Source organism: Phaethon aethereus, assembly GCF_964289735.1.
Source record: "Phaethon aethereus genome assembly, chromosome: 2".
NCBI lineage: Eukaryota > Metazoa > Chordata > Aves > Phaethontiformes > Phaethontidae > Phaethon > Phaethon aethereus.
In genome coordinates this window covers 143,814,874-143,828,756 of record NC_138582.1, presented here as the reverse complement: position 1 = coordinate 143,828,756, position 13,883 = coordinate 143,814,874, and the positions used below count along the sequence as shown (strand labels likewise).

Here is a 13,883-nt window from a genome sequence, read left to right as displayed (position 1 = left end):
CACTGTGACTCTTGCTCTCCATTGCCTGCAAAGAGAGCCAGGTCACTATAGGGACTGTGTGTCTGTCAGTCCAGCATGGCAGGCAATTTGAATAATTTATTGTTGTCTTGTTGTACACGAGCTTCTCTTTTGAACCAGATTAGGCACCTATGGTGGTCTCAGTGGAGTCCTGTAATAAGGCGCTGGTGCCCTTGAAAAGAGTATATCGAGCAATACATAAATGCCTGTCATGGTCTCCTACTCCAGACAGGGCCGTAGGGCAGAGCTTGCACAGTAAGAGGGAGTTTGTTTCAATAGAATGATGTGGAAGAGCATCTTGCCGACACACACAGATACCTGCAGATGTGATGGTGGCACAAGGCTCTGGTGATGTCTGGGACATATGCAGGCAAAGCAGTAGCACAAAATGCCTGAGAAGGAAGAGAGTTTCTCTGTGATACAAAGATGATGTCTGTGGTAGAAGACTCTCTTACATTGCAAAGAACTCATTTTGTGTCGGAGGAAGAGACAAGCCTGGACTGCCTGCTGAAGTGTCCTCACTCTGCTATGGCGCTGACCTCCAGTCCATCCGGCACTAAGATGTTGTTCTTGGGCTCTCCTATTCCAGAGTTTGGGCTCAGGCAGCCTCTTCATAAGAGCTGGAAGGTATACTCTGTGGATGGTAAATATATCTCATCTTGGGAGCGGGCTTGGGACCATTCCCGAGTGGGAAGCAGAAAACAAAATATAGGCTGAAAGGAGAAGAAAAATGTAATAGTATGATATAAGAATGCAGAAAAATGCAGATTTCCTGAAACGTAAGAAACTGAGCGACACAAAGCTCTCTGAGAGATAAGATAATAATCTTGTTCTAGCAGAGTGAGGGATCAGACAAAGTGATAGGTCTTTTGCACCTCCAGCTTTTACAATTCTGTGATTCTTATCTTTGGAATTTGCAGATCAAGGTTCAGCTTTTAGTTGATTGTGACAACATAATCCCTGGAGTTAAAAGACAACTCTAGAAGCTATGCCACGTGAATTAATGCGAACGATTCAGTGTGGGGCCAGTATTACGATGGCAAGTCTCGTATATCAAAACATGACAGGTGTGCACAGACATGCTTACTGGGCCAGGCAGTACAAATATTGTTCCCTAGATTTCCACTATCATGAATGTTGATGTAATAATCTAATGATCTATGCCATGGCTTGCAACTTCAACATCACTTTTCATTTCCCTAATGTTTTTGCTCATTTTGTCACCAGTAATGTTGTTCAATCTGCATGAAAAGAAACAGTCTCTCCTGGAAGTGCAATTTAGCGATGTAGCAGACCGGAAAACTAGTGGCAAGAAGCTGGCTATCACTGAAAATTGAACAACTGGGACTCAAAATCTAGTGGAAAATAAAAGATTAATGGGAAGTAATTTGTTTACACTCAAAAAACGTTTAAGACAAAATTGTACCTCCTGGAATTATATACTAAACTACCTTTATTATTGCAATAGAACAACATGTGATGTTTCACTTCTGACAAATATAAATAAATGACTTTCAGTTGTGGATGGGCACTTTATGTGCTGTCATGGATTGGTATAAATAAGTGTTTACACAGTCTAACATGAGGAAGGAGTTTTTAAGGAGTGATCAGATTTTACAATAAAAGAATGCTTACTTTATGTTCATATATAGGAATCACTTATATAAACTGTAAACTAGTTGCAAAAGGCCTGCTTGGATCCTAGCTGCCAAGAAAAAAAAAAGATTAAATTAAGACAACTTTACTGTAGCAATATTACTTTATGTACTGCTAGATACATGAGTTGAACAGTCATTTTTTAATTTGAACTTATGCCATATGTGAAAAAAGGATTTTTCTCTTTTCTTTCTCTCACTTTGTTTATTTGAAACAGAGTCTGTTGTTATCACTGACTTAAACCTTCCTGAAGTTTAGTATCACTGATTGCCGCCTGGATTCACCAGGAAAGAGAATTCTACCCACAGCTTACTCACTAATTTCCTTTCACACCCACCACACATCTGCACTTGGGACAACAGGAAATTTTAATTAAGACAAAACCCTTTTTGCATGATGATTTCATTTCCAAAATAAATAAAAGCAAGCTGGCAGCGACCCTTTGAAAGGAAGGAGCCTGTTTAGACTTTCTGTTACATACAGTTGGTTGTCTTTTTCATCCATTTTCCTTAGGTCTTTTCATTTCTGCCGTGAGTTTTATTGTGCATGAAATTGATGGCTGATAGCCCTGATTAAAGCCAGACCTGGCACACTGAGGTGCTGCTGGAAAGTCATGGCTCGCTCTCTCCCACCCTGCTAAATATTCTAGATACTCCACTGCTTTCTTTAGCTTCCTCCCACCCACTCTGTCCCTGTCTGTTTGGACTACTGGAGGTCAAACACCCATGAAAAAATAGGTCTATCCTTATTTCACACATCACTGTGCTAATCATGGCTAGCACTGGGGTCAGTAGCTCACCACTAAGCAGCAAGAAGGTCCATCATATGAGCGTGAGACACTTGTGAGGGACAGATTGGGGTCCATTTGATGACCTGGGGGAAACCAGGTGCCTGACAACCTTGTGAGAGTGAAAAATCAGCATCAGAATGGACCTTGCAGCTTACTGGTGTGTACAGTTGGCCTCTGAGCACAAGGTACCATTTCAGCAACACTTGCTGAAACACCGTCTTCGGTGTGCGCACACACACGCTGTGCATTCACAGGCTGCCCTTTTCACACTTCGGGAGGGGGCATTTACTGAGCCCACTCAGGTATCAAACCTGACAGCTGGCCAGTGCTCTGAAGATTTCTGCCTTTCCCTACTGACTGGGTAGGTGACCTGCAGCTGGATCTTAAAGTAGTCTTAAAATAAGTGATAGCTCTGCCACTCCTTTCAGCGGGAGCACATGCTAGGATTCTAACCCTACATGGAGATGGCTTAGAAGTTCTATCGGGATCTCTTGTAAGTTGGTCCTAATTTTCTCTAAATAAGGATAGTAGTGAAAAGTATTTTTTCTTCCTGGAGACACAGCTCTTTATTCATCAGCAGAAGAGGCAGAGAAATACAGTTTTTCTTTGCTTGACTTGTGTATATGTCTTACCCTTAATTCAGAAGTAGCACTTGCACTGGTCAAAGGAAATTAAATCTTATTGTTCAGTCTGATTTTTCAATCTGGAGATTGCTGAATTGAACCATCCCTCATATGTCACCATCAGATATCAGATGACGCTTTAGGCTCAAAATGTTGCCAGGTTCCTTGGAAAAGGAATAGGCCAAGTTTCATTATTGCATACTAAGTGGAATTCAGCCTCCATAGAATGACTATGCTATGGTGAACCAGGTGTAACACCCTAAATTTAGTCACTCCACATTCATAACGACGGATTTAGAAAGGTATATTGGCCAATGCCGGAGTACGCTGATGGCCTAGTTCGTGTTTTTCAACTGTAAAAATGAGTACATTTGCAAATATTTAGCATGCAAGCCAAGTTCTGGAAAAGTTCAAGGTTTATGCAGCTGTTTTCTTTAATAAAGTTTTCATTTTGCTTCCATTTGGACAATTTGCCTCTTTCTGCCAGTTATTTTCAGTGTCAAAAGCCATCAGTAGAATGACACATGTCCCCGTGGGTGAAATCTCATCCACATAATTCAGTATTTTCACAGCATTACTCAGCTGGGTTGTTTTATTATGAGGAAAATGAAACTTTGAAAACATTTCCACCTCCATAACGTACCTCTTAAGTTTTAAATAAAATTTAAAAACCCAACAATTCCTATCTGGCAAAAGTGGAGTCCTGTATTTTCCAGGCATTATGTGACTACTTAATCATTCTTTAAAATAACATATGAGACGTTAGAAATTTGTTCTTCAAGATGTGAGAACGGCTCTCTGATTTCCAGTGTTAATGTGTTTTCAGCACCCTGTGTATTGTGTGAATGTAGTTGGAACACAGAATGCGCACAATCTCATTACCGTCTCTACAGATGGAAAAATGTGCTCCTGGAGCCTGGACATGCTCTCAACTCCACAGGTGGGTTTGTTTTCACCTATACAGGCAAAAAAGCACCTTCGGTAGAGCAGGATGCCTGCTTAATGGAACAGAGCTCCTAAAAGCCAAAACCTCACGTCCTATACAAACTAAAACCAATGGATGCACTTGAAAGAGTACAGCTTGCTTCCAGCAGTCTCTGCTAAGAGCCAAAACCCATTTCCTTTACCACAAATCATGTAATTATTGTAATACGTTAATACATAGGTCAGTTTCAAGTGAAAATGAAATAATCCATTTTAAAGCACAGTAATTACAGAAGTCGCCTGTGGTATAAATTGTACTTACTCTACAGCATTGTTTAACAAATATGGACTAGATTGTATTGCTGCTGAACACACCCTAAGCACTACGGGTTTCCAAGGCACACAGTCAGAAAGCTTACTTTGCTGCCTGCCTTCAGTAGCCGAAGGAACAAACAATGCAAATCAAAAGTTTTAGAACTAATTTCCCCCTCTGGAATGTTTGCTACTATTGTCTTCCCCTCCTCCGCCTCCTCTCATTTGTATCAGAAATGAAAGGAAACCCAGGAAAATTGTCCAAACCACTAGTGATTATAATAATGGAAACTAAACAAAGAATCCGATGCTGAAAAAGGTCTATGGAAAGCATCTAAGTGTTATCTTTTGGAGTAGTACATTTTCTATTCCAATGCATCGCTCATTTTTTATACATAATTTCTTAGGAAAAAAATTTAGTATCATTTTTACTAAGCATCATGGCATCTGGTCTTGTTTCAAAGTGCTGCATAGAAAATTCTCTTAATGATTCCATAAATCGTCCATTAATCATGCATTAATGTGCAATTACTATGGAATTATTTGCTTTTCAGTGTTGACACAAGAGGTGGGACTCTTCTATCCCAACCTTAGCCATCTAAAAGCTAGGTCTCTCTCACATCTAAGCTAGCAATTTGAGTTCCCTTCCCAGTTAATGTAGAGAGAGACTGGGCACTTCTGGAGGACAACTCATCCCATCCCAGTGTGAAATACCATTTCAGATATCCACCCCGGGGTACAGAACTGTCAGATCTGAGGATGGAAGGGACTTCTGGAAGTCATTCCATCTACTCCCCTACTCAAAGTACTTCCCTAACTTCAAAGTTAGATCGTGTTGTTCATGCTCCTCTAAGGCAACAGTATGGGTCTGGTAGTTGTGTCCTGGGACAGTGAGAAACCAATACTCTTCTAGAATAGAAGTGGAGGAATCTAAAATGGCCCAGACATCTATGCTTAGGCACCTGAATCCCTTCCCCAGTTTCGCACTGAAACGTCAAGAAGATAAATCCCACTCTTATGTATTCACTTACTGGAATACTACATTTTGAAGCAGAGTTTTCAGTTCCAGTGCTTCATCACTCGGATGGAATTTCCCTGCTTCAAAACCGGCTTTCAGCAAGGATGGGAACACACCCCACATTACGCTGAAGTCTGGTGCATGGCTCATGGTGATCTAGAAAAGAAAGGCACAGGACTTGGTGTCAAGCTACATGCCACAGCTTTAAATTAGGAGGAGTAGAGTGTTGCTGATGTGTGTCAGCCTGAAACTTTCCGAAGACACAGATCCAGAACACTCGTGTACAGCTGTGATGTAGGCGCTGGGAGGAGAAAGTCCACCACAGTATCTGGCAGTGTCTCCACAGAGACACTAAATGATGATCTCACCCCAGAAGATTTTCACAGAAATATATGGTCCACAGGTGCTCTGCCAATCCATTTTCCAGGTCTTGTTTTGCCTTTTTAGGAGAACCACATGTATTTCAAATAAATGTGCAAACCAAGCAAAAGTATTTCTCTATAGATTTGTAGCCCTCTCCTCTCACAGGGACACCCACTTTCTTTAGCTACAGCAAAAAGCCCTTCTGAGAAAAACACTACAGGCTTTGGCCCTAGAAAAATAGCAGTTTAGACATTTTAAACATAGAAAACATACCCACTTAAATAGCCAAAAAAGAAAATTGCTAAATCACTCATCCCCTTTGTGGATTCTTGGGTTACACCATTTCGGCTGAACAACCAAAAAGTTGTGCAAAATCTGCTCAAAGTGTATGCATCTTGCAACAGCCACAAACTGCCCATGCTGGTTGTACTTGCAATAGCAAAACTGGGCATGTTGATTTACTTTGAAATATAGCTACCAAATGAAAAAAGAAAATGTGCTTGCTGGTTTGTAGCTTCATGGTGGAGTCTAGAGGGAGTGTTTATGGTTACCTCAGAAAATCCCTGAAATGCAGTGCTTAGAGTGGTGACGGTGACAGGACCACAACTTTTAAATTTTGTTCCACTAAGAGACGAATGGCAGAGTCTGATAAATGCCTCAGCTGCACATGATATTACATGTGTTTCCTGATGAACAATTGATTTGAAAAATGTTTGTAAATAGAAGGGTGTTGCATGTTTTATTAGAACCTGGGGCTGGCAAGTGTAACCATTAAGGTATTATCTTTAGTTTCTGCACCATTAGATTTTAAATTCTCACCTGTCCTCTCTGCCTGATTTAAGATGATGTAGCAAAGGCCAATGCCTTCCAGCTGCTCTCAAACGTGTGACAGACAGCGGCGGGGATGGCAGGAGTAGTGCATCCTAGTTTGTGACACTGTATTTTCTAGCAACGTCCTGTGTAGAAACCAAAGTCTTGTGGTTGAGTCAAATGATTTCTTCTTCCCCTCCTGCTACTTTGTGTAACATTTAGAAATTTATTTGGAAAAAAAAAAAAAGCAAAACAGCCAAACAAAAGGATGACTGCAGAATAATAATGAAGACCTGTTTTGGTAGGAGAGCATGGAGCTGGTGTACAATAAGTCCAAACCAGTGGCCGTTACAGGAATGGCTTTCCCAACCGGAGATGTCAATAACTTTGTCGTTGGCAGTGAAGAGGGAACAGTCTACACAGCCTGTCGTCATGGAAGGTGATGTTCAGCATTTTGTACTTAAATAACATTGTGTACCTGTGTTGGCATGTGGTAGCCAAGTGTGTGTGGAGAGTGTTTCATGTATTTTCTCTTGGATCAACAGTGTCTGTACTGTTCTACTTCACATGGCTAGGACAGGAGCCGCCCAACTTTGAGCATCTGTGCTACAGCCTGTTATACTGGGCTGTATGCAGGCTCCCTGCATAGCTGGTGGGGAGCAACGACTGCTCTTAGGGTTTGATTTCCTTTACCTTTTTCAGACATCTGCATGAAGAAGAGATGAACGAGACCTCAGAAATGCCACTTTGTCACCCATGAGGTGAGACGCTGAGACGGAGGTCTAGGCAGCTAGCTGAGCTGTAGGTGTCTATGTCTGGGCAGGTCAAATCAGGCCCTAGGAGATGGTTTTGTTGCAGACCTAAACCACCCATAAGAGATGGTAATCCGCTTTATTTTTTACCATCTTTGGTCTCCACAGGCATGTATCAGAGAAAAGCCACCACGGGCACACGTGAGCATGCATGTCCCAGTGCACGGCCATCCAGCGCCGGGTCTTCGCGCGCAGCACTGCCGGCTGCATCTGTGCAGCCAGGCTAGAGATTGAGTCCTGCTGGCCCCCGCTCTCGGTGGGCAGTCTGGGCACAGTTTGGACATGCCCACCCTCTCCAGGAGGGTGAGAGGGTTTTGTTGTGCAGCCAGGACCCATGCCACGCTGTTTCCCCTCAGCCTGGGCTGCCGCCTGGTTTATTTGCTAACAAACACGGACGTAGCCGCAGTGTGCCACGCGGGTACACAAGATCTGGCTGACCCACTCCCAGGACAGGTACCCTGTGATCTCTCACACATGGTGGTCATATCCCTTCCTCACATAACCCAGGCTGTACTTTAATACTGCAAGTTCCTTATTTTTCACCCTGTAAATCTGCAGGACGCTAGCATGCTCAGGTAGCATCTGGTAGTAGTTTCATCCTCTGGGATGCTTGAAAGACTATTGCAAAGAAGAAACTTTTTTCACTGATAGACTTAAAGCTCACCCCAACACTTCAATCATTTGCAATATTCTCTGAATTCATATTTTATCATATTCTGTGTTTCTATTGATCAAATAGACATCGATACACTGGTTTAAGATTATGACGCTTCTACTACAAATTCCCAACGTTGTATAAATACATTTTACATATATTTTGTTAACTTTTTTAATGAACTCTTTTTACATGAACAATTTTTATTTTAAAATATTTTTATTTTAGCCTGACCGCCGACAGTATTGCAAAATTGTGTTGTTATACTGATAGGCTGTGTGTCAGCTGATGGTTTGAATTAGTCTTAGGCTGCTAGGATAAATGAAGCATGCCCAAGGGCAGTTCTCACTTCTGATCTTTCAGACATGCCTGGTTTGTACCTCACAAGAGGAGGAAGGTGTCAGATCCTCTTGTTAGCCCACCTTTTTAGCAAACCTTCTGTTGACCATCAGCAATCGCACGACTTTTCTGCTCCTGCCTGTTTTTCCTGGAGCTTTTTGCTGTCGTCCCCATTTTATTTCCAGAGGCTCCTGTGTCCCTCAGCCCAGCACAGTGGAGAGCCATATGTCACTCTGGAAAAAGGTGTGTCAAAGCACAGCAGACACACAAGGTGTTCTCCGTGCTCCACAACTCCCCTCATCCCACCGACTCCATGGCAGACAGATGGGGATAAAATAAGAGGTGTGCTTTGTACCCAGCGTTGCAGAGGCACTGCAGAACTCAGCCCCTGCTCCAGCACATGCTGCGAGGTCTGGCAGAGGAGCCTAAGTGAGGCCACACTGTCATGGTCAACGGGAGAAGTGAGGGGACATCACGCTAGCAATACAAGGAAGCAATTTCCTTCAGAGCAGGTCCTCATCTCTCTGGGTACGCTGTATTCATACTCGCACAGGGCTGGCAACCTCGTCAGAGCTGTGGCTATTTTTAATGTATTTTCTTTCACTGGCAATTTTTCTATAATATGACTAAAAGGGCAATTTCATGATTCCCCTTTCTGTACACACTGTGAGACAGCACTGACAACTGATCTGGCGTCATTTGCTTCCAGAAAGAAGAGAACTGCGCATATTCTCTCTTACACAGCATTGTATTTTTCCTTCCTAATAGCTATTCTAGCCTCAGGCCAATGAAATGCACATCTCCCCTTGTTCAAAGTAATGACTGTATGATGCCTGATTACAGGAACAGTTCCTTCACTTCTTGTGAAAAAGGATTTACTTCCTAGTGACTTGATTGACTGCTGTGGAAAGTTACTTTAGATATTTAAGAGAAAAAGAATTGCTCATGAAAAGTCATTAATGTATTTGCATTTTTGTTTTAATTATTATTTCTTGTGATAATGGCTTAGAGGCATAAGCTATAGTGTAATTATAATTTAGAATTATTTTATAATTATACATAAAATTTCTTTCAAGCTACAGTAGTAGACAGTGTATGTAAAAGTAAGTAAGGCAAGTAAGTCTTCAGAAGTAAGAGAAAGCCTCCCTGTGCTGGATCCTGAGCATTAATTGTGCCCACAGCAGTAAACCTCTGCAGGCAAAGGCCTTACTGAAAGGGGAGAGATTTACAGATTAAATGGAACTTTAAAAGGAAAGAGGAACCTAAAAGTAAGGAAAAACTATGTTAAATCAACAGATGTTAAATCACTCTCTGAATGCAAATGTCTCTTCTTCCTGCAGTAAAGCTGGCATTGGTGAAATTTTTGAAGGCCACCAAGGACCCGTCACAGGAATCAATTGCCACATGGCAGTGGGTCCAATTGACTTTTCCCATCTCTTTGTCACATCATCATTTGACTGGACGGTCAAGTTGTGGACCACAAAGGTGAGAAATCTGAGCTGGGGTGGGATGGGTAATGCTATTTGTGAAAATGCTTGTTGTCAGAAATATTTCACTATTGTCTCTATCAAGTCCTAAGAGTCAGTTAATTGAAAGGCTGTGCTTAGAATAGGCATAGTCATAAAATTGTAAGTAAAATATATACCTAGTGTAACTGTGTCAAACCTATTTGCTCTGGAGCACACCCTGCAGCTTAAAGGTAGCTTCAGCTGGCCTGCATTTCAATATTAACTCTACTGCTGAGCAATTTTACTAGGCAAGGAGATTAGGATGTCTTGTACTGCAAGTCATCAAACAATCCATCCAGCACTCCCTGTGCAGGCTAAATGGCAAGGCTAATACTATGCACCATGGTGGTGCAGCATCAGGAACACTTTCTTCTGATGAAGCAACAGGGGAAGCATGTGTATGACTTAATGCCATCAATATCATTCATGAAATTCATTGCTGTAGGAGGTTGTGATAGCCAAAAAGTATAAATTGTCCTAATGACATTAGACACCGATGGCTGGAAGCAGGGAGGAAATACATGCTGGAACTTACATTCATGACCGCCATGGATCTGTTGCTGACTACTCTAAGGACATGTGCCTGTGACCTCTTACAGCAGAAGCGAATACACAGTCCTGTGAAGCTTTGAAGCCCCAACACCCCATAGAACTGTATGAATATAGGGTAATGATAGCATGAGTGAGAACTGTGGGACAGACTAAACAGACCAACCTGTTTCATTGTACAGGCTGAGTAAAACAGGAGAGTGAGAGGTAAAATCCTAATTATATAAGTCATTTAAACAGCTATTTTTGTCATACACCAGAGTAGAGAACTGCCTTCCAAATACCAGGTTTTTGTGTTAACTCTGTTTCTATGCCTGCGTTTGGTTCGCATCTTGAGCTGCACCCAGCAGAGTTCCAGTACTGTAAGCTGACCCCAGTCAGGAAGTATCTCAGCGTGTGTTCCTCCAAGACATCGGGGCTTGGAGATGCTAGGACAGATGCACAGCAAATGTAAATACAAAAGTGATCAGAAAGGCTCATGTGACAGCCTTGTGCTGGAAACAGAAGCACGGTTACCTAGATAATAACCTGAATCAGCTTCCACAGTGGCTTCACAATGCATTTGTTAATGGCCTGATCCAATGTGCATGCTAATTAACAGGTATCTTTTCCTGATCAACAGTGACCACAGCTGACGGTTTTGTCTTGAGTGTTACATTTTAGGAAACTCATTATAAGAAAGGTGCATGATTTACCTAATTTGCATGCAACCATATACATCAGTGGACCTGGCCTTAACCAATGCAGAAGTGGTCCAGGGGAGTGGTCATGGGCAGGCTGGAATGGGCCTGGGATGGGTCCTAGGTGGTAAATATTAGAAAGGGCTGCAGGATAACCAAGTGATGGAGAGCTCAGTTGTTAGCTGGCTGGGGCTGGCTAGGCTGTCTGGCATCTGAGATAAGGGAGTCCTGGACAGTGACAACTGGTGGCAAGGGAATAATGGAGGGTTGAAGTTGAAGCTGAGTTAAGGAGAAAAGAATTTGTAGGGACTGGGGGAAACATGAAAGCCAGGTACTGATTCCAAACATCTGTGTCCAGAAAAGTCTAGGATGAGTATCTGACCCTCAGCTTGAGGTTGAACATGGCAATAAGGGTATCATCCATCTGCAGCTTAAATGAAATATAAAGGGATAATAAGGCCTGGTTTTTATTTATCTCCTGGGATTTTAGAATTTAGCAGTAACACTAACACAGCATATTTTGGGCACAAAGACACTGCAGTTAGCAGTACAGTTACCCTTGTGGAAGAATTCAGTGCCAAAGAGGTTAGGTCAGCTTCTGTTCAATACAGTCGGTTTTCAAAGAGCCAAACGATTTACATTTCTAATATCTACCAAGCTGTGGCTCATCTGGCAAGAGGGGCTTCCTGAGAAAGCTGTTTGACCTAGCTGATGTGAGCTGTGATGTGCATGTGACACACCACAGCACCACTCAGAGCTGGAAGCCGCATCGCTGTATTGGATCACTTGCTTTCTTCCGGAGCAGGTTTGAGCAGCAGCAGTCCCAGGCTGATGCACTGCCAGCCACTGCCCAGTGAAGACATCCTCTGAGACTCTAGAAGAGTTCTTGAACTGTGGTGAATGTTTTCTTTTTCTTCCAATTTGACTCCAGCAGAAGTTTCTTTCCATACTGTCTGGATAATTCTCTTGGCTGGAGCTATTACATATTTAGAGCTCTCTTTGTTCATTTCCCATAGTCAGGGCCCGGTCAACCAGTGGGCTTTGAATAAACCCACCAGCATGTTTGATTCTCTGAAAAAAATATCAGATTGCTATGAAGCATTGAGTGCTACTGTTGGTTTATGAGAGTTTACTCAGAATTGTTTTATTCCTTTGGTTTCTTATTTGTAAATTTAATCTCTCTATCAGCATCCAATGCTTTATTGCTTTCCTGCTTCTACCAGTGTTGTCTACTTAATCCTGTGCACATTATCCTCTTTGGTCATGAAATTCAATCCCTTTCTGTTTCACAGGTTCAGAGTCAATGTCCAATTGTAAAGTGAACCATAAAAGCTCTGTGTTTATATTGTCTATTGATGTTGTGTAGCACCCTGGGGTGCTTACAAGAAAGGCACTTTCATAACAGGTCTTTGACTGATGGATTGAAAGCACCATCTCCCTTAAAAACTCTAGCTTGAAATTTTATAATCTGTTTTGTGGTTAACACATTTTCTATCCAAAAGCAGTTCAACCAGGTGACTGAGAATAAGGTTTTCACTAACGGAAGAATGACGGTTTTGTAGATAACACCAGTACAAGGTTCACATTATCACCCATCACATTAGCCAATAATTAGATCCCTGGGTGAATAGTAAGCAACCAGAAGCAATAGGAAAAGAAAAGGAATTTGCAAAGATAGTCACCTGATAGCCAGGGCATTACCTGATTCCTGATGAAGTCAAGAGGGTTTTCAACTTGAATTCATGCTACACCATGTGAGCAAGTCTTGGATGCAGAGCTGCCAAAGGGAAGTCCTGATGTGAAGTGTCTGCCTAGCTCTGCCCTTAATTAGATATTGTCTGTACAATGCTTTGAAGAGGTAAAGTGCTAAGTGGAAATGCTAAGTGTTGTTAATTAATTAAGCCCTAATCCTCATGAACGAATAGCACGAGGTTAGATAATGAAATATAAGTGTTGTTATTATTACAGAAATTGCTGTTTGGAGTGCAAATTTTTAGATATTATGTCAAGGGACAGGAACTAGCTTGGAATTGTTAAAGCGTAGCAAAACGTAAGCTCTTTTCAGGAAAAGCCTAGAAGAGGGCTTGTTTGCTGCTGAGAGAGTTAATAAAGGTCTGGGTAGAGAGCTGGATTTTGTTAGCTCTTTCATCCTTCACATGTTTCTTTTATCTCTTATCCTTCCATTGAGGGGAGGTGCTAATGACTGTTTTTTTCCTCTTGCATCTATGCCTAAATCACGCTCAGATGGGCAGTGAGAGATTGCAATAACTGTAGCAGCATTGCTGTATCCCCATTCACGCTTACCTCCCTCTTTGCCTGATGTTTAAGTAATGGTGGCGGGTGCCATAATCAGGAGGGACAGAGGTGAGCAGACTGGCGGTAGGACCACCACATAACCATTAGCAAGGACTAACTGAGCCAGAGGACATGTGTGCCTTCAGTGATAGACTAGCTGCTTTTGTGTCCGTGCTCCATTTTGCTGTACTAGCACGTGCATCAACAGTAGCTCCTTCCTAGACCCTTGTCCTTTGTCTTCTTTTTCTTATGCTCTTCACATGCTGCCCTTCTCTTTTGGTGTCCTGCGTTGTTCCAGTCTGCAGTCTGTTGCGCTTTTTGGGAAACCACATTTCAAACAGCAAGAATTCACATTTCTATGCTATGTGCCTTCATGTACATTCCTGTACCTCCAATATCTTATGCCCAACTGTTTGCTGATTATCTTGGTATGACCCAGTCCTCCTGGCTCTTGGAGTAAATTATTTTATCTTGCACCTTCATACCTTCCTATCAGCATGTAAGTTCAAACTCCACTGGTTTTAATTTGAA

General features: G+C 42.2%; 1 protein-coding gene across 4 annotated transcripts in view; it reads left to right on the top strand.

Moving 5' to 3' along the window:
• The window catches only part of DYNC1I1 (dynein cytoplasmic 1 intermediate chain 1), a gene marked incomplete at both ends in the record, with an annotated part of 176,827 nt that overhangs the window by 125,197 nt on the left and 37,747 nt on the right, over window positions 1-13,883 (top strand). For all 4 annotated transcript variants that reach the window (XM_081996291.1, XM_081996289.1, XM_081996290.1 and 1 more), the window contains 3 exons: window positions 3,914-4,027; window positions 6,820-6,953; window positions 9,661-9,805. In XM_081996291.1, coding sequence (XP_081852417.1) covers window positions 3,914-4,027; window positions 6,820-6,953; window positions 9,661-9,805 — 393 coding nt within the window. The remainder of the gene's footprint in view (window positions 1-3,913; window positions 4,028-6,819; window positions 6,954-9,660; window positions 9,806-13,883) is intronic.